Source organism: Choloepus didactylus, chromosome 21 (genome assembly GCF_015220235.1).
Source record: "Choloepus didactylus isolate mChoDid1 chromosome 21, mChoDid1.pri, whole genome shotgun sequence".
NCBI lineage: Eukaryota > Metazoa > Chordata > Mammalia > Pilosa > Megalonychidae > Choloepus > Choloepus didactylus.
In genome coordinates, this window is record NC_051327.1 from 52,185,012 (window position 1) to 52,207,256 (window position 22,245).

The window sequence follows — 22,245 nt, forward strand, 5'->3', positions numbered from 1 at the left end:
TTCCTTACCTTGGACAATTTATGGCCTTAAAGCTGTAACTTTGCAACCAAATAAATCCCTTTTATAAATGCCAATTCATTTCTGGTGTTTTGCAAAATGGCAGCGTTAGCAAACCTGAACACTTGTCTAGTACCTACAGTCTTGACCATTTCACATGGCCCTGGCCCAGCTGTCAATTGATAACTATTGAATGAATTAAACATTCCACAACTCCATTTGTGGGTGAGGACTCTTTTAGCCATAGAGAGCAAAATAATCAATATGGGACTGACTATATCCTGGTGGAATTCACCAGAAACCCTATGTTGCCATTGATCTTATGGGACATAACCTTTCTCACATTGCAGATCTGTTATGACCCTGGAATCTATATGCCTATGCATTTTTTCCAATGGGAATCTGTCTTTCCTGTATCTCTGGTATTCCTCTGTCTACACCCCAAAGATCCCAGTGATATGCATCTCTGAAGGCAAGAGCATCACCTTTTCTGGCTGCATAGCCCAGTTTGTCTTCTCTGCTGGGCTAGGTTTTAGAGAGTGTTACCTGTTGGCTCCCATGGCTTATGCCCATTATGTTACCAGTTCCAACCCCCTGCTGTATGCTTGAGCCATGTCAAGGAAATTGTGCATTTAATTTAATTTAATTCAATTAGTTCTATAGTCCTCTAGTGGACGCTTTGTCAATGCAATAAGACTGAGAAGCAACATATTCACATTATATTTTTGTGGTGACAATGTCATTGATGACTTTTTCTGTGATGTCCCTCCCCAGGTGAAGTTGGCATGTGATATGAAAGAGAGCTACCAGGCTGTGCTCTTCCTCCTGTCCTCCAATGTCATCACCCCCACTGTGCTTATACTGGCCTCCTACCTCTTCATCATTGCCGCCATCTTGAGGATCCACTCCACACAGGGCCGACTCAAAGCCTTCTCCACCTGCTCCTACCACTTGATTTCTGTCACCTTGTACTATGGCTCTATTCTCCACATCTACTCTCGTCCAAGTTCTAACTATTCCCTTGAGAGGGACAAATTGGTTTCTGCATTTTACAGTGTGGTCTTCCCCATGTTGAACTCCATGATCTACAGTCTGAGGAATAAGGATGTGTAACAGACTCTGAAAAAAACTCCTCAAGATAGCACAATCTGAAGTCTAAATTGATGTAGTTCTTTTTTTTTTTTTACATTAGTTCTGTGATATAATGGGCAATGCTCAGTGAAAGGATGGGGAACTAGGATTAAAAAGTCATTTTTTCTATGAAAAGAAATTCAATGAAAAAGGTGTGACTTCTTTGTTTTAGATTCTTTCCTTTGTTTTACTGATCTATTTCTGTGATGAACTATAGAACATAGATCCAGTATCATCTTACTATAGCTTTTTTAAGCAATAATTTTATTTAATACAGAACTGAAGAGTATGCAATATATTAGGATCCCAATGAATTAAAGTTTATATGACTATGCCCTCTAAATTGACCCTGTATTTTGTTTTTCCCTCTATGGGTAATAAGTGAATGTGAGAACATTTTAAAGGATTATTGAGGTTTGTGAACTATACCCCAAATCCTTCTAGTCAAGGACCCTCAGGGCTTCTGTTATGATAAAAGAATAAGAAATGTTAAGAATTTTGTGATGAAAAACTGAAGGCAGTCAGGAAATTGAAAATAAATGCAGATAAAAGGAAAGATCAAAAATGTCAGAGCTAATACACATGGTGAAATACCTATAATTTGTTGAAAATTTCAATTGAGATTAATTTTATAAAAGTTCTCATTTCAGAAAGAGCTACAATCTTTCAAAAACCAATATTTTAACAAATGAATTTCAAGCTTCTCTTTTGTAAAATGCAGCTAATAATCCTTAACTTGCAGTGTTGTAGAGAGTACTGAATAAAATACCTTCAAAAAATCTGCTAAAGCCAGTTATTGAGCAGCCAGTTTACTTTGCATGGTCTTTTGTTGGAAGAAAACAATCATTGAGTCCAGAATACAGTGGATTTTTGTTTGTCTATTTCATTCAATAGCACTTACTCTTATTTCCCCCTACTGAAGTTATATGATTTTGCGCCATGAAGAAGAGGACTATACAATGCCCATTATGTGTGGGAGAGATCAGACTTCAGATTGATACATAACCCTAAGCAAGGCATCATTCTGTGGTTTCAGAACAATATTTTTATTGCCTAAACAATGAGTAAGCTCTTTGCTTAATAAGATGCTGTTTCATAAGGTACAAAGTTCAGACAAATATTTTCTAGATAATCCATTCAAGTTCTTGGAAGGAATTTGGAGGGGACAACTTACTTAAATATTTATAAAATCTAGAGCAAATTTCCAAAAGTTTAATATTCCATAACTTCTCCTTATCCTATACAGTTTGCTTGCCAGACTTCAAAGTCAAAATACATACATGCAAAACATTTCAAACTTTTTTTTTCTTTCCAAGAACTCTGAAAGGCAAACGTAGACAAATGTTGAGGAAAACCTAATCCTACAAAGTGGCAAAATACAATACTGCTGAATATCAACAGCCTACTATTATAGGTATAAAATATCTTACATCATAACAAAAAATAAAAGTTGAAGAGTGGTTTACTCATTATTTCATTGTTTTATGTAAAATTTCTTTTATAATAATGCCTACAAATATATATGTCAATAATTGGAAAGTGCAATGAGAATATTCAGCAAAAAACAATGTCATTTCATCTTTGTGGTCATAGTCTGTGTTTATCTCCTGAAAGTCTCCCTGTCTTCTTGGTTCCTCACACTATAAGAGAGGACTGAGCAATGTGTTTAACATAGTGTAGAACAAGGCAGCCACCTTGTCTCTCTCCAGGAAATAGATGAGCTATGCCTTCATAAGGTGGGAAACACTTTATTTTTCTTGTATAAAAACCATGATGGTGCCCAGAAAAGATGCTGGGTCCTTTGCACCAAGACTCATTGACAAGATGGTCAATGAGTTCCTGAGATGGATTCTTGGCAAACAGAGTCTGTGTCCGGGATTTGGGGATGAGAAAATCTGTGGGTGTTGGAGGTGGATTTGGTGAAGGTACCCAGGGTGACCACACAGGCCCTGACTGAGGGGTAGTAGTTGTCAATACCAGCCATTAGCAGCAGCTTCTTTGGCATGGGGCCAAGAAAATGCCAGTGCCTCTGGGGGTGGGGATGATGGTGTAGCAGCACAGAGCTTCAACATCCTCTCACCTTGCATGAGACAGAATGAGGTTTTCCAATTTTGTTCCCCCAGCAACCCAGGTACTCAGGGACAATGAAGAGCATGGCCAGAAAGACAGCCCCATGGATGGAAATGGCTACTTCCTTGGAGCACTTAAGTCCTAGTCCAGGGTCCAAGGCAGGGTCGAAGGCTTCTGGTTAGCAAGAATTTGCTGTCGCACAGGGATAATTTTGGAAACTTCCTTCTTGAGGAACATGTCCGAGTTCATAGAGCTAGTAAATTTCATGGAGCTGATGTTTCAATGCATATATATGTTTTTTAATCTAGGATCCATGCTCTCAAAAAACAAGCCATTCTGCATTCTTATAGAAGAATATTTTTCTCTCTTGTTCTCTTCACAAAGGAGGTGTTGGTAACATTGTGACAACTTGAATTTCTTTTTTCTGTTAAAGACACCTATACAAATATTTTTGTGAAGAATGCTTTGTTTTCCAGTATCATCCAATTGTTTTGAGATTTACAGGAGTACCTAGGGCATTTTTCATAGCAGAGATGTGGATCATTAAGAAGAGCACACTTTTTGATGTCAAGGCATTGAGAAAACATGAAACCTTCAAACTTTATGTCTTGTAGCTCCAAAGAACTCAGGAAAAACTAAGAGGTGACATCTATGTAAAACTAGTATCAATACCAAATTAGAGCTGATGGACTCAGTGCTCAGCTGACATTCCACCTGTCTATAATAATCAGTGAGAGGAAGGTGAAACCAAGAAAGGATTGTGATTCATTTCAATGTTCAGAATATTGACCCTTGAGCTCATCTGGAGGTAATGTACCTAAAATACAGATGAAGGCCATAAATTGAAGTCTATCATTCTATCCTATCAGGAAGTGAGATATGGGTGTACCCAGTTTTTCTAATATAATCATAAGGTTTCCAGAAGATGTGATTTGGGTGCTAACTTGGGTAAATATGTCCTGGAATCCTGAAAGGCATTCCATTCCTCCAAATATTAATATATAAGGGATCTCACCACATTAGCACATAAAATGCTCATTAGCACAAATTCAGACTCCCTTTACAACCTTCTGTCTAGCTACTTGTCTCCTTTTCAACCAAACTAAATTATTCACATGACTGGGTTTCCCATAATAATATTGCACAACTTAGGAGCTTTAGAGCTGGAAATATTGCACTGTTCTATTGCCATTTGTACACTAAAACATTTTTCTGAGCCTCTTCAAGCTGGAAATCATATTATCTTGCCAGGAATTTATGATTATTATATAAATGAAGTACAAACTGTTGGGTTATAAAGTCACTATCTCAGTGGTTACACTGAACTGTCTCTGCCACATTATCATTTGTTTTTACAAGGAAATTTAGATCTGTGACTCAAAGAGCTCATTTTAATGTAAAATAATTCAGTCAGGAATGAAAGTATACTGTAATTCTTGTTTTGCCTCTGGAGAAGGCAATTACAAATTCCTGCTTGATGAGAGAGGTTGAGACTGACAATTTTGGTGTTCTGTCAGCAAGGATGAGGTCACAGTTTATACAATCCCTAGTCCTTCTTTCTAGAATTTCATAATGCCTCTTTGCCTGAATTTATGAAGGGATAGGGCTTAACCAGTGACAGAGGTATGAGGGTTTTAGAGTGTCTAGCTCCTTGCTTCACTTCAGTTCAGTTCCTAGCCTGTAGTCAGAATGAACTTTGAGTATGTAAGTCTGATCCAGGGACTTCCTCATAACGATCATGGCTTCCATATGTGTTGGACTGAAATCAAAGATCCTTAATATGGCCACAAACTCTTTGTGATCTGGTGACCCTTCCAGCTCCTCTGTTGCTAACCTTGCTCTACATCACCTTTATGTACTCTCTCTTGGTTCCTTGTACTCACCAGCTCTCTACCATATGAGGACTGTGATACATTCTGTTTCTTCTGACAGGGTTGCTCTCCCTTCTGTCCATACCCCTACAGTGGTTTGCCATATGGATCAATGCATCTCAGTTTTTGAGGTCTCATTTAAATATTTCTTCCTCTGGGAAGAATTATGGAACAACTTAGAAAAAGAAAAGATTGTTCCAGCAAAATGCACATCTGAATAAATATAAAACTTTAGAAGGATTGCAAATTAAGAGAAATCTACCACTGGAATTTCTGGTTATGATAATCATATTAAAAACTCCATACTTAGAAGATACCTAAATTTCTTTCCAGTTTTAACATTCTTTAATTATTAGATATGATTAATAGATATATTAAACTTAGCATGTTTAAAAGTGAATTCCTACATTTCACTTCCCAAAATTGATCTATCTCCTTATTCCCTAGATCAGTAAATAAAATTCCACCATTCTAGATTCACAAGGCAAAAATATTAGCTTTTGTCACCACCTCCACTGCTACCGCTGGATCCAAACATCTTTTGTCAAACATATTGTAGTAATCTCATAACTGTTCTATACCCCTCAACCTCCACTCTCTATAGCCTATGGTCCTTTAATTAAAAATGTTCCATCATATCTCTCCTGTACCCTGTAAGTGCTCCCATTTTACTCTAAAGTCAAATTCATACAAGGCACCCAGGTTTCTGTATAAGCTGACCCTCCATTAATAAGTATTTTCATCTCCTAACATCTGCCCCAACATTTACTCTGCTCCTGCCTAGCTGGCTTTCTCTCTGCTTTTCAAAAATTCCAACCATGTCCTAACATAAGAGATTTTGAATTGTTTATTTCCTCTGCCTGGAAGATGCTTCTCCCAAATAATTGCATGGCACACCCACATGTACTTAAATCCCTTTCAAATGTCATTTTCTCACTAATGCTTGTTCTAATTACTATGTTTAAAATTCCAGGTTCACCTCCACCAAGACTCTCCATCCTTATTACAATGCTCTACTTTACTCTGTGTTCCCCTGTATCAATTGGATCCTCTAACTCCCACTTACTAAGCTTATCACCTTTTTCTCACACAAGAATGTAACATCCAAAAAGGCAGAACACTTTTTTTTTAGTGAGATATCTCCATCACATGGAACAGTTCCTACTAACTAATTGATATGTGATAAGTATTTCCAGGAAGAATAAATGGTAGTTGTGTTTATATTCAGGAATAATTTTACCCTTAAGTGGAATGGGGCTACTGAGTCTGACCTGGCTCTCAAAGGATCCCTCTGGTGCCACACACACACACACCCACACACACCCACCCCCACATGCAAACTTACACATTCGTATGTGGTCTTCTAAAATAGGGTGCCACCCAATGATGTATCTGACCCTCATCTCAAATTGGAAATTCAGTCTGGTATTTGCTCAGGGGCCATAATATATTCACTCCCATAAATTGGATGTTAGCTGAAGACACAGAGAGGCCAAAACACTTTGCTGTCTTCATTCTAGGTAGTTATTCTTGCTCAGAAAGGCAATTTCCTGGAAATGTCACTCCTTTTCCTGTCCTCTGATCTTTTTGATTGTCTTTGCTGGATTTGATATAGGTATTTATTCCACAGCCCTTTTGGATGGATTCCATATGACAACCCAGAATAATTTACCTCAGACTCCAAAGACTCAATTAGAATTCAATAGTAGTTTGAGGATAGTAAATTATTTAGGATATGATGAAATAAGGAGTATTTCATTAAAAATTGACCTTAGGGTATGTCAGAACATAAACATTAAATGTTTCTGATCATAGAAAGACTTTTGAAGTAATGCTCATTTGATTTCTAGAATATGTCATGTACCATAATTTTGCTTCTTGCCATGTGCTCTTTGCTCAGGTCAGGCCATCCTTCCTTGTCTTGTCCTTCAGCAAACACCTATCTATATCTTGTAAACCAACAACAGGGACTTTTTAGTGTTGACACAACCTCTTGTTTTATATTTTAAAATGTTGCTGCACCTATGAAATATCACGCATCACAATAAAATATTATCCATTTTAATTATAAATTTTCATGAATAAAACTGAACTAGCAAAGAAATACAACCATTCAGTGAATCTTGGTGTTTACACATCACTGCTTCACCCAGTAGAAAATGTCACTCTGATTCTTGCCCTTTGGTTTAAAGTTTCAATTTTAAATCTATCGATCTATCATCTATCTATCTATCTATCTATCTATCTATCTATCTATTTATCTATCTATCTATCATTTATCGTCTATTGTATTTCATCTATTTCTGTCTCTCTCATACACTTGCTATAGTTATGCCATTGATTCTTTAATCTTAGGGGGAAAACTGTATTGCTGGAAACTCATAGGGACCTCAGTAGAGATGTGGGTTCTCTCATGATCTAAGAAAGTCTGTTGTTTTTATATCATGGCAAGTCAGCAAGCAAGAATCAGAAAAATAAATAAATGAAACTTTTTACTAGTTAATTTTATACATCATTTTCTTAAAAATCCAAATTCATTCTCTCTCAAAAAGAAGTACAGTAATTTTGAAGTAAGATTTCTCAATTTACCCTCCTGATTTCTCTCCAGCAAATGATAAAGCAAGTCATAAAAACATCTAATCCTACCAATATTTCCCCAACCAATTTTATTATTCCAATTGACACATAAGATTACAAATACATACAGGCAATCTATGAACTGACAAAATAAATCAGGTTTTCTTTTAAGTATTTCAAAATATGAGGAGTTATAGACTATGTTCCAAGAAAACAGAAAGCAGCCTTTCCAAAAGACACATCCCTATGTATCCAACAATATTTTCAAAACACACGCAAATACATTAGTAAACAGCTTAAAATACAAAAACAAACAGATGTGTCACATTATCTAATGACTTCTTGTTCACTTGCTTTATTTGTTTCTGAGGCTTCAAGATATTTACAACAATATGGAGATAATTTGTAAAATTTAGCATCATTGTTTACCAATTATTTTCATTTAAGATACCTTGTCTCTATCCAACATTTTCTTCAGGGCAGCTTTCACATCTTTATTTCCTAAGCTATAAATCAAAGGGTTCAACATTGGAGTAACCACAGTATAGAACACGGACACCGCTTTATCCCGTTCCAGGGTATAACTAGAGCTTGGTCTGGAGTAAATGAAGAGAATTGAGCCATAGTACAAGGTGACAGCTGTCAGATGTGAGCCACAAGTGGAAAAAGCCTTTAGACGGCCTTGGGTAGAGCGGATATTCAAAATGGCAGCAATGATGAAGAGATAGGAGGCAAGAATAAGTACAGTGGGAGTGATGATGTTGGAGGCCAGTATGAAATAGAGCACAGCCTGGTAGCTCTCCTTCACATCACATGCCAGCTTGACAAGAGGGAGCAGATCACAGAAGAAATCATCGATGACATTGTTGCCACAGAAACTCAGGGTAAATGTTTTGCTGGTGATGATAGTTGAGTTAAGAAAGCCACCAAAGTATGAAGCTGCAACAAGACTAGCACATAACCTCGGGGACATTGCCTGGTAATAAAGCAGGGGATTGGCGATGGCCACATAGCGGTCATAAGCCATAGCAGTCAACAAATAACTCTCACTATAAGCCAGCCCAGCAGAGAAGAAGAACTGAACCAAGCAGCCAGCAAAGGAGATGCTTTTGTCTTTGGAGATGCAGGTCATCAGGATTTGAGGGGCATAGACAGAAGAATACCAGATATCCAGGAACGACAGGTTCCCAATGAAGAAATACATGGGTGTGTGGAGTCGAGAATCAGCACAGATCAGAGAAATCGGGGTGATATTCCCCAAAAGACTGAAGACATAAGTTATAAGGAAGATCAAAAAGAGTATTCTCTGTAACTGCAAGTCAACTGTGAACCCCAAAAGAATGAACTCCTTCACTTTGGTGAAATTTTTCCCTTCCATTGACTTTGGATTTCTGAAGTCCCTTTCTGGGAAAAGACCAATAAGTATGTCATGATTTAAGATCCAATATCCCTCTCCTCCCATCATTTGCCATTTTAGATCATTAAAAATCCCAATTGACACATCTAAATGGCTTATGGTAAGACATGTTCGTGCTGAATTGTTATTCATTTCTGGATAGCTGGAGAACCAGTCCTGTGCTGTTGTCATAAGATCTGTTATGATGCCCATTACAAAGTGTGTGTCATCTTGTATGTTTTATGTAATTTTTGATCATTTTCTGGGGAGTGTGAGTTGATTATCTTCTCTTCTGCTTTACTTAGGTTAATTGGGGACCATGTAAATAATATGAAAGAAGAGAATTTGAAATTTGCTCTGATATAGCTTCCCTTTGCCCTTTTTCCATCCAGAGATTTGCATGTAAAAATTAAATTTATTATACTACCTATATTTTGGAATAATTTGGAAGGTCACTAGACTATAATTTCCTTGAAGGCAATAATTATATTTAATTCACCTTTTTTTTTCTCCATAACTCAGCACAAAGTTTTTAACGAAGTAGAAAATATGAAACTCTTGTATAAAAATTCTTGTGTAAAAATTTCCTTAGATACATTTATGAACCACATAAATGAGGAAAAGTAAGAAAATATTAATTGATGGATACTCGTGTTCATATTACTGGTGGAATATTTTAAAGAATTAAGAGGTAAATAAAACTGGCACAATGATTTGTTTTGAGCAGTGAGGGAACACTGGGAATCCTTTCCCCTCAGGGGTAAAAGCAGGAAACTGGAGTGTTGCCAACAATGGGGGAAGTGCCATCTCTGCTTGTCTGTGTGACAACCTGGAGGACCCTATGTCGCTATACAGTAAAGAACAAAATTGTAATCACCAGGGTTCTCCATTCACAGAGTGCCTATCATTTTTGCTGTATGAACATGGCTTAATAATTTTTTTAACTAGGAAAACAAATCTTAATTTGGCCATTATGCCAGGCACAGACCTAAAATTATACTAAAAAAGTAAAGAGTTCTCCTTAAAAACCCTCCAATTTGATTAGAGACAATTTATTCCCATTAGATTGCTAAGAATTTATAATATGTGATTATTAAAACAAAGTTTTATTCATAATTATGTTAAAGTAAAAATTCTTCCTTGTATCTGAAAGAGGATTGTCATAAGTGACATTTTAGTTCCCTTCAGAGTTTAGGGCTATTGAATGGTAATTTTGTTTTTAACAAAGTGTATTCTTGAAAGCAGCCAAATGTCCAGAATCAAGAGACCGGTATTCTGTTCTCAGCTGGCCGCTGTCATGTTTAAATGAAATATCCCCCACTGAACTCTATTGTCTCACTTGCCTTTCTTAGTTCAGTAGAATTTTATGAATTCTAATGAGATCACAGATGTAAGAATGTCCACTGAAAAACTGGAAATTTAAAATTAGATGTTGATTTCTCTATAATTTCATAACTTCATCTTAGAAAATTCCTCCTTCAGATATATTTGCATTAACCCTCAAGATTTCCATTTATACCCATGTATGACTCCCAGACTTTTGTGGTGTTTCATAAAGAAACCGCCCATTCTTCAAAAACAGAATTTTTACAAAAGCTGGAAAATTGATGTGCTTGTTTGCAAAGAGGAGTTTGAAATGAAAATTGTAAGACAGAGTTCTTCCCTAACTTCTTTTGTTTTCTTCAACAATTATTAAAGTATCAAATTAATATTTGCAAATGTATATATATAAGAATATGTATATCAAGGCTTATACATGTAAAAATGGCTTTAAGGTGGTTACTGTGAAACACAAAATACAAGTAAATAGCATGAATTAAATGTTCATCCATGTGAACAGGAATATTATGAACAATGTATAAGGTGGAAACAAAGATAAAACCTGTCACCCACCAAAATGTCCAATCCATGACTCTTTGTGGACCTGAAGTGATTTGACACTTCCTACAGCCCAGTGTATACAATTAAGAGTGTCCATTAGACAAATAATCAACCATAAATTCAGGCAACATATTACATTTCTTGATACTAACTTCAAAAATCATTTCTCCAGAGATCCCTTATAATGAGAAAGAGTGAAAAAAAATCCATAATTATTTAATAGTTTCCATATACAATCTTATCTGTAGAGACACAAAGGAGAGTTTTCTTGAGCTGCATGCCTTGTTAGATTCAGGGATGCTGGAAAGCTCTCTCCATGAAAAAATAAAAAAATCTCTCCTTCCTTCGCATCTATCAAACATCTCTCTTCACCAGAAATCTTTCTAAGAAGTATCTTCCTCTAGGACTCATCATGTGGAAAGAGCTGATCTCAATGTGATTTCTCAGCTCTTTCAAGGATAAAAGTACCTACTGTCTGAAATTCCCTTTGGTATGTTAATCAGGTATTCCTTGAATTATACATTAATTATAGCTGTACAGTATTATCCTAAAAGGCGTATAATTTCACTTCTTCTTTTAAGGAGCTCCTGTTCGATGCATTACGTAGAAAAAGAAACATTTTAATGTCATGAAAGATAGACCCCATTCAATTTTTCTAGACATAAACCTACTCAAAGGATTAACACAACCCCTGCAATATAACATCAGGGAAAGCAGTTGGTGAGGACCATAGAGGGTTTATGACAATAAAAACATCAATCAAGGATGTCAAGTCATATCTAATTCACTATTTCACTGATTGATGAAGAAAGGACTGAAGAGAGGACACTTGGGAAGCTTTATCTTTTTCCATCAAATATTATTTCAAAAATATCTTATTTCAAAGAAGTGGAATCATAGTATGATCTGATTACACGGAGAACCTTTTTTGTCTTTTGTCTATATTGTGATTTACTATACTTTTTCCTCTAGTTGATTAAATGCAAAACTTCATGTCATGAATTTGAATAGGCACTTCATGTGAATTTGGATGAAGTTCCAGAACTTCCCACCTTACCTTAGAATAGAAAGGGCCTCTATTCACTCCAAGCATCCTCTTTCCAGTGGTAAAAATCCTGGGAGAACATATAAGTTTGAGCATCCCTTAGGGATATGCTGCTAAATGTAAAGATCTTCAATTCTGTTTTGATGTTAAGCAACCAATTATAAGGCTTATTTGTCTTTCTGGAAGAGATCATTCTTCAGGAATATAATTGGTCAAATTAACATAAAAAAGCCTATTTAATTTGTATCATTTATGCATTTATGTAAAAAGAAACTAGCAGAAAAGAGTAACCAAACTGGATAGTGCCCAAATAGCAAATGCTCAAGAATTATTTGTAGATCATAATGATGATGATAATAATAATGACAAATCAAGGACCATAGAACTTCAGTCCTGACACATGATGACTATCACTTGATAAAATTGTCCTAATTAACAGATGATGAAATTAAGAGACTGAATTTGTTGAATACCAGGAAGACATATGGTTACTGCAAATGCCATCTACATTATCAGACCGTGAGTACATTGATTCATTCATAAATTGCAATATTTATGGAGCAACTCCTGTGTGCCCAACACTGAGTAAGATATTGAAGGAGATAAAACAATGAGGCAAAGGAAGGACTTAGGTTAGCTTAGTAAGGTTTAAGATACAAAGTCAGGACAAAGTTTGTCTAAGCATGAATTCCAGGTCTATAATTCACTGGTTGTGTGATGAAGAGAAATATATTTAAACTCACACACCCCCCAGCTTTCAACATCAACTAAAAATATCAAAGGCAAGTAAAACAAAAATAATAAAAAGAAAATTTAGGAAGAGTTTATCCTTGTGTAGCTCACAGCCTCAAGAGGGAAATAATCAAATAATTATATAAATTTATAATTATAAGTCATGACTAATGCTACAAAGAATCTTTAAGATGACCTAAGGGCTGACAAAGTGAAGGATCTTAGGGTATAGTTATCTGAAATATTTAGTCTGAGAAAAGAAGGATGTTAATAGGAGATCACTAATAAGAGAGGGTGAATTGGGTGGGGTGGCAGGCTGCAGAGAGGATGGGGGGAGATGTCAGGCAGAAGGTATATCAAAGACCAAGCTCCAAGGTGAGAAAAGTCATTAACTGGAGAAAAATAAAATGAAGTATATCTGGTAATAGAATTAAAAACTTTTTTAAGATTCTTGAATTTGCACTAAACAATCAGTGAATCATAAGTTAAACCATTGAATACAGTTAATAGTGCAGTTATAAAAATATTCTTTCATCCATCGTGACAAATGTATCAAACAAATGCAATGTGTTAATCACAGGGCTGTGCATGGGAATTTGAGAATCCTGTATTTTATTCATGATTTTCTGTAAATGCATAACATCTCTAATAATAATAATAGTAATAACAATAATAATAAAACACATCTAGAATGACTGGGCCATAAAGAGATAAATAAAGCAGCATTGAATTAGGCAGTTGTAGTGGGCAGGGTCAGACAAAATATAGACTGACTAGCCCATATTAAAGATTTTCGAGTGTGTCTTCAATCAGGAAACAGTGACGAGTTTTATAAGCTGCATGCTGTGGTCAAGACAAAACTTAAAACAAAAATCTCCTCTCAATGTGAAAAACAGAAGTCTGAAGGCAGAGAGAGCCAGGTCAGATGACTTACAGAAACACAAATGACAGCTGATGGCACTTGTACTGGGTGGATAAAAATGGACCTGATGACATGAATCTGAGTGATATCTGAGAAATAGCATGTGTAAGAGATGGTGTTGAGAATTTGAAACCCAAATATCCCTGAAATTTCTGTATTTGTGAAAATAGTCCCTTCTCCTCTATCTCAAGGAAATAGTTTTACCCACGGGAAAAGAAATGAACAAAACCTTTGATGATGCCATCTAGGGCAGTTGACTTGCAAGTGATGCCAGTGTCTTCTCAGTCCTTACCCTCAACATACTTCTTTTCCTCTAGGCCCAAAGGAGAGTTATATCCAGATATAACCCTGATGGGAATTAGACATACTGCTCTTGAAGGACATGGCAAGTACACTTGAGGAAAGGTGAGATATTGCTAATTCTCATAAGCAGGATCTTGGGGCATGCCTGGGAATGGATTTTAAAGCTGTTGTACAAAGGTGGATGTTGCATGATATAATAATATCAATGGGGACTTAGAAACACTATGACTGAGATGCAGAATATCTCTATTACTATAAAGGAAAGAGTCCAAAAGCTTGGGGAAATAAAGATGGTGGATTGAATCAATAATATGCTTCTGCTACTAGTTACAGATGAGAGAAAAAAAAGGAGTTAAAAGCATGGGGAAAGAATTTTGATAGAAATTTCTCTGGCAGAAGCTATGGGCTGTACAAGGATTTAACCAGAACCTAACAATCTTGAAAGGAAGTACCAGGATAAAACACTATGCTTTACCTTCCTTACTACTAGTGACAACCATTGGCTAAACCCATTAGAAGATGGTGGGTAGATGAGTTCATTTAAACAAATGATACAGCCTTACCTCCTACAGCAAACACGAGGAGGATAGAAAAAGGTGGAGAATTGATTTGGAGGGGCAAATGGAAGAGAAAAAATTCAGAATTTATGTACATATGTAATTTAATATGCAGAGGTACACATATGGTATACATAAAATATGTTTAGTTTACAAGTATCTTTAGTTTAACTTCTTCACAATCCCAAATGGCGTAAGAGTCAAAATAATGACTGAAAACAGTCTTCCCAGGAAATCAAAGACTCCCCAAAACTTATCTCCATCATATTAAATAATACCCAATTTTTACAATGCACAATATTTTTTAATTGCCTAGTTAGTCATTTATCAAGCTATGAAATCCTGAGGAGCAGCAGGAATCTACAACCATCAGGAACCATAATTTTACATAAAAGTCTCTGCCAGTTCATATTTCTTCAAAAATACACTTTTGATTTCTTAATAGCATTCAATATTATTTGGAAATGTTTTTGTACTTTTTAAAATTTAGTATATATTTCTCCCTTTTACACAAAAAGTCCATGAGATTAAGAGCCAATCATGATCTTCACTGCTGTAACCCAGGAACTATATAACAGCAACTGGGATAAGAAAATTTTTCTGAAAGACTGAATTGACTGCCAACAGCATTATGACATTCCTGGTATTAAAAACATCTTGCCAAAAAGAATTGAGACTCAGGAAACTCCCTTCTTCTGCCCAAATCAGGCAGGATGCCTTCTCAGTTTTCCCTGCCTCTAACACACATAGTTTTGACCACATCACCAGGCCCTGGCCCAGAAAATGCCATTGTTTGATAACTACTGAAGGAATTAAATATCACTCAACTCCACCTGTAGGTGAGGTCTCTTTGAGGCATGGAGAGCAAAGCAATCACTGTGAGACTATCTCCTGGTGGACTTCTCCACAGAACCTCTGTTGCAATTGATGTAGTTTATCGTGTTCCTTGGTGTGTTCCTGGGGACCTATGGGAGATACCTCTCTCATAGTGTGGATCCGTAATGACTCCAGACTATGAATTTTTCCACTGAGTATCTGTCTTTCGTGGATCTCTGGTATTCCTCTGTCTATACCCCAAAGAACATAGTGACCTGCATCTGTGAACACAAGAGCATCTCCTTTGCTGGCTGCCTAGCTCAGTTCTTCTCCACTGAGCTGGCCTATACTGAGTGTTACTTGTTGGCTGCCATGGCCTATGACCGTTATGTTGCCATTTCCAACCCAATGAATTATGTTTAATCCTTATCAAGGAACATTGTGTATCTTTCTATTTAACTATTCCCATAGTGGAGTCTTCATCAACTCAATAACAGACCAGCAACACATTCACGTTTTATTTGTGGTGACAATGTCATTGATAACTTTTGCTGTGATGCCCCAGACCTGGTGAAGTTAGCATGTGGTGTGAAATAGAGACCAGGCTGGACTATTATTCCTTATGGCCTTAGATATCATTGCCCCCACTGTGCTCATACTGGCCTCATACCTCGTCATTGTCTCCATCTTGAGGATCTTCTCTATGTCAGCCCCTTCAGAGATTTCTTTACCTGTTCCTCGCTCTTCATTTATGTCACCTTGTACTATGACTGTATTCTCTGTATCTGTTCTTGCCCAAATTTCAGTTATTCCCTTGAAAGAGGCAAAATGATTTCTACATTTTATAAACTGGTCTTCCCCATGTTTGAGGAAAAAAGATGTGAAGAGGCTCTGAATAAACACTTTATGTTAACATAATTTGAAATCTAAATTGATGTAATTTTTATCTTCCAAATCTGTGCTAAGTGATAATGGGCAACTTTCAAGTAAGGACTGGGGAACAGCATTTAAAAAAAAAAAATCCTTTATCTATTTTCTATTAAAAGAAATTCAATGAGAAAGATGTTTCTTTCCATCAGTTTCTTTGTTTTCATGGCCAGACTTTAATATCTACTATAGAATATAGACCTGTATAATATCTCTACAGTTTTAAAAAAGTAATAAATCAATTATTTAGTATGTCTATGGTCCAAAAGAATTAAGTATTATTTGGCAATCTACTCTAAGATTGACCAGTTGCTAGTTTTTCACCTATGGATTGCCTGTGAAGAAAATTTTAATAGAATGTTGAGGCTTGGGGAGTATACCCCAAATCCTTCTAGTCAGTACTCTCAAAGCTTCTATGGTAATAAAAGAGTAAGGAATATTAAGGATTTTGTGATGGAAAAAGAGAGGGCACAGAGTTGCTAGAAAATAGTGCATGTGTAAAAACAGATGAGAAATTTCAGCACTAATAAGTATGGTGAAATGGTTCCAATTAGTAATTTTAATGCAGATTCATTTTTTTAATGTGCTCATTTCAGAAATAAATATAATCTTCCAGTAACCAAGTTTTAACAACTGAATTTCAAGCTTCTCATTAGTAAATTGTAACTAATAATCCTTAACTTGAATTGTTGTAGAATATTGAATAAAATATCTACTATAATATCTGATATATGCAAAATATTGAGCAGTAGCTTTCTCCATAAAGTCTTCTGGTAGAAGGAAACAATCATTGATTCTAGAATATAATGGGTTTTTATTTCTTTATTTCCTTTCGTTCCACTTGTTTTTGTTTTCCCCTAGGGGGTTACATATTGCTGCGTGCCAGGAGGGAGAGTAATGTGGAGTACCCACTATCGAGGAAGAAATCAATCTCTGCATTGATATAGAATCCTAAAAAAGACATAATTCTGTGTCTTTAGAATGATATTTTTACAGTTTTAACAAGTTTTAAAAACTTTGCTTAGTATTATGCTAATGTAGAAAACATTAGAATTGGTTATATATACCTGGGAAATAACTGTCCTGCAACAAGGGTGCTGCAATTTAACTACGAGTTTTCTTACCCTGTCACTAATTGTGGTATCAATAAAATTGTATTCCCAGGGAATGATATGATCACGCTATCTGAGATCAATTATACACCAATGTTGGATGCCACCTATAAATTTGAGGTGCTGTGCTTTATTAAGAGGCTTCTGTTACCATCTACGATGCCCTTTGGAATGAATGGGTATGACACCAGTATTTTGAGCAGCAGGTGTCTAGAAATAGCAGATGGGCAACAGTCATCAGCTGCATCACAGAAAACAAACAAACAAAAAATACATGAGCCTAATTTTAGCAGTATTAAGGAACAACCATCCAATAATTACTGCATCAACAATGCCTGCTTCATTACTTCCTCTTTTCCCTCAGACATGGGAGCAGGTGGTACACACTGGTCTGGGAGCCAGTTTCAGTTCCTGTATCTGTTCAGAGATAGGTTACAATATCTGTTATCTGTTACCTTCTAGAAGTTTGGACAGTGCATATCTATAATATGAAAAAACTTTTTAATGAGGTAATTTTAAATGCAATTGCCATTCTGTTTAACTTTGTGAAGTCCGGTTCATAGTAAAGAAAAGATTTACAAATCTCTTTTCTATATACTCAATTTGATCTTCATAAAGGAATTTGTAAAGGACACTGTGGTAAAATGTGTACCAAACACCAGGAAAAAGAAATCTTGATCTTAATCCTTACCTGTATGTGTGAACCCATTGTGGATGGGAACAATAAAAGATGGTTAAGGTGTGGAGCAACTGATTGAGTTTGTGTGTCAAGGTTATTATTGGAGAATTTAGGAACAAAAAGCCACTTTGAGGAGTAGAAGCTGGAAGTCAATGGAACCTGGAAGATAAAGGAGAGGACATGGCCATATGATAGGAAAGCCTAGGAATCCCAAGATATCCAGCCCTCCAGAATGCCATCAAACCCTGGGAAGAAGCAAGAATTCCAGCTTCTGAAAATGTTAGACAATTAAATCTTGTTCCTTATGCTAACCTATTGTGTTGTAATTATCATAGCAGTAGATATATTAGATTGGGCACCACAGAAAATAAATATCTCTAAAATCTAGAATCAAATTTCTAGTAGTCTATTGTTAGAAACTTTTTCATATCTTCTCTTCATTCAATAAAATTTGCTTACCAAGCTTCAAAGTCAAGCCACATACATACATATACACAAAAAATCCATATCATTTTATCTCTTCCTAAGAATTCTAAAAACAAGCAAGAGGATAAATTTTAATGGAAATCTATTTCAGCAAAGAAGCAAAATACTATCCTGCTAAAACTCACAACCCAATAAAATAGGTTAAAGTAGGTTATGTTCAAAAGATAACAATAAAAATTAAAACATGGTTTCCACATATCATTTTTTCAGTATAGTTTGTGGGAATTATTTGAAATATTGAAAATATATTACAAACATGTCTATAAGTCAATAATTAGGAAAATGTGATGAGAACATTTAGCAAAAAGTACAAGGATGACATCTCACCTTTGTAGTCTTATACTCTATGTTGCTTTCCTGAAAGCCTCTATGACATCTTTTTTCCTCATGATACAGATGACAGGATTAAGTAACAGATTCACCACAGTATAGAAGAGGGCAGCCACTTTGTGTCTCTTCAGAGAATAGGTGGAGCTTGGCCTTGAATACATGAAGAGCAATGACCCATGGAAGAGAATGGCTGAGACCAGGTGGGAAGCACAGGTGGAGAAGGCCTTGCACCTTCCAGAGGCAGAGAGGAGCCTCAGGAAAGTCAGGAGGATGTTGAAGTAGGAAATCAGGATGGCAAGTATGCTGGAGAGGACTGTGAAGCCCACCACACCCAGGAGGACTTTTTCATAGACCAGGGTGTCTATGCAGGATAATGTTACTAATCATGGTCCATCACATGATAAATGGTCAATGCTAATTTTACCATAGAATCTCAGAAGGAATGTGTTGTCAGGTATGGACCATGGCATTTATGAAATACTCTGAGTAGATTCCAGCAATGAGTCCATTACAGAGAGACCCAGACATTGTACCCAAATAATGTAATGGGTTAAAAAAAAATTGCCACGTGATGGTCATAAGCCATGGCTGCTAGAAGATAACACTCAGTGTAGGCAAAAACAACAGGAAAAGAAGAACTGGGCCTCCCATCCAGCCAAGAATATAATTTTATCTTCTGAGAAACAAAAGGATAGGATTTTGGAGGGTATATGCAGATGTGCACCAGAAGTCCAGGAAAGATAGATTCCTGATGAAAAAGTACATGTGTGGGTATGGGTGGGGATCAGTGCAGATAAAGATAACCAGGGTCCTGTCTCCTGATGAGGTTACCAAGTGGAGCATCAGAAATATTCTAAATAGAATCAGCTGCAACTGGGGATCAGAGAAGAAACCCACCAAGAGGAATTCAAACAGAATGGTGTGACTTCCCACTTCCATGTCCACAGAGGAAAAACCCTGAATAAAATTATGAGGAAATAAATGATTTAGTGACACGTCTACTGTAAGTAAACAAGGGCATCAATAAGACAAAAATTACCAAGATTTGAGGATTTTTATTCCTACCTATCTAGAATTATACAACTTCTTAATTTATGCAGGCGAAAGAGAGAACAGAGCCAGGTTGCTAAATTGCTAGCCCAGTTTGTTTTATGTGGTGGTGATAGAATTTCCAAAAGTGAGAAGAGAAGATTTCAAAGTTAACTGAGCCCAGCCTTGCCAGATTCACACAGCACAGCCTATGTTGTCCATATAAACCAAAAGGCCATCCTGGATAAAAGGGTAGAAAAACAGACACTGCTCTTGAAATCAGGACCTGTAAAGATATGGCACTATTTTTTTCCCAATATGACTACATGTAATTGGTATGTAGTTTCTTTTATTTCTTATTATATATTCAACACTAGAACTTTGGTACTAAAATATAATGTGATGAATTTGTGGTAACATTATTTTGCAGATAATTCAAAATGATGAGTATAATTTTTATAATTTTATAATTTATAAAAAAATATAGTTTTAAATATTAAAGCTTTCACCAGTTCTGGGACTTCATTGGCAACTTGAGGATAAACTATTGTGTAAATATAAATTCCTGTTTGGAAGAGAATTTGAGAAAGAAAATCTTTGTGTCCTGTCTAAAAGGATGAAGATACAGTTTATACAAACCCTAGTCATTCTTTCAAGAACTTCTTTTTTTTAAATCTCTTTGTTTTGTTTTTTTAATTATTAGAGAAGTTGTGGCTATGCAGAACAATCATGCATAAAATACAGTATTCCCGTCTATCGCCCCACCAAGAACATCTTTCATTGGTGTGTAATATTTGTTACAATTGATGATAGCACATTTTTATGTTTGTATTATTAAGTAAAGCCCATAGTTTATCTTAGAGTTCACTGTGTAGTGTAGTTCCATGGACTTTTTCTTTATTGATTATGTTAACAGATATACAACCTAATATTTCTCCTTTAAATAAACATAAGGATATATATTTCAGTGTTGTTAATTGCATTCACAATGTTGTGCTACCATCACTACCATCCATTACCAAAATATTTCCATCATTCCAAATAGGAACCCTGTACATTGTAAACCTTAACTTATGATTCCCTATCCCCACTCCACACCCAGGAAACCTATTTTACAGATTGTGAGTCCATGAATCTGCTTATTCTAATTGTTTCAAATCAGTGAACTCATATGATATTTGTCCTTTTTTGTCTGGTTTATTTCACTCAGCATAATGTCTTCAAGATTCATCAATGTTCTCACATGTATCAGGATTTCATTCCTTTCAACTGTGGAATAATATTCCATTGTATGCATATGCCATATTTTATTTATCTATTCATTGATTTATAGACACTTGAGTTGCTTCCATCTTTTGGTAATTTTGAGTAATGCTGTTATGAACATTGGCCTGAAAGTATCTGTTTGAGCTACTGCATTCTTTTGGGAATATACCTAGTATTGGGATTCCCATATCATATGGTACTTCTATACTTAGCATTCTGAGGAACTGCCAAACTGTCTTCCACAGAATTTGCACCACTTTACATCACTACCAGCAATTAATGAGTGTTCCTTTTTGTCTGCTTCCTCTTCTACACTTATTTTCTGTTTTCATGACAGCCATTCTAATGGGTGTAAAATGGTATCTCGTGGTTTTAATTTGCATTTCCCTGATGGCTAATGATTATGAGGATCTTTTCTTGTTCTTTCTGGCCATTTGTATATTTTCTTTCAGAGATGTTTGTTCAAGTCTTTTGCCCATTTTTTTTAATTGGACTGTTTGTTTTTTTATTATCAAATTGAAGGATTGCTTTATATGCATTTGATGTTAATCCTTTTTCAGATATGGGGTTTCCAAATATTTTCTCCATTGTGTGGGTTGTCATTTTACTTCCATGATAAAGTTTTTTGAGGAAAAAATGTGTTTAAATTTGATTAGGTCCCCCTGTTGCTTATGCTTGGGTATAAAGTATAAGAAAATATTGCCTAACATAAAGTCTTGAAGATGTTTCCCTACATTTTCTTCTAGAAGTTTGATAGTTCCACTACTTACATTAAGGTTTTTCATCTGAGTCAACGTTTGTATATGGTGTTGCAGTTTGCTAATGCTGCTGTTATGCAAAATACAAGAAATGCATTGGCTTTTATAAAGGGGGTTATTTGGATACAAATTTACAGTCCTAAGGCCATAGAAGTGTCCAAACTGAGGCACCAACAGTGATAACTTCACTGCAGAATGGCCGATGGCATCCGGAACACCTCTGTCAGTTGGGAAGGCATGTGGCTAGCGGCTGCTGCTCCTTTGCTCTTGGGCTGTATTTCAAAACAGCTTTCTCCAAAATGTCACTGGGCTTTTGCCTTAACTCCTTTCTCTTGGCTGCTATACATCATTGCTTCTTTG

General features: G+C 36.0%; 1 protein-coding gene and 2 pseudogenes across 1 annotated transcript; 1 reads left to right on the forward strand and 2 right to left on the reverse strand.

The window, feature by feature from the left end:
* Nucleotides 1-302: 302 nt before the first annotated feature.
* On the forward strand, nucleotides 303-1,110 carry LOC119517313 (annotated as a pseudogene).
* Nucleotides 1,111-8,088: 6,978 nt separating this feature from the next.
* On the reverse strand, nucleotides 8,089-9,024 carry LOC119517585 (olfactory receptor 1013-like). Its single transcript, XM_037814430.1, has one exon. It carries the CDS (start codon nucleotides 9,022-9,024, stop codon nucleotides 8,089-8,091), a length of 936 nt encoding a protein of 311 aa, XP_037670358.1.
* A 9,801-nt stretch (nucleotides 9,025-18,825) lies between these two features.
* Nucleotides 18,826-19,771, reverse strand: LOC119517314 (annotated as a pseudogene).
* Nucleotides 19,772-22,245: the final 2,474 nt, after the last annotated feature.

Excerpts from the sequence above, each read along its gene's own strand:
- LOC119517585 (XM_037814430.1), bottom strand. The coding sequence starts at position 9,024 with ATGGAAGGGAAAAATTTCACCAAAGTGAAGGAGTTCATTCTTTTGGGG.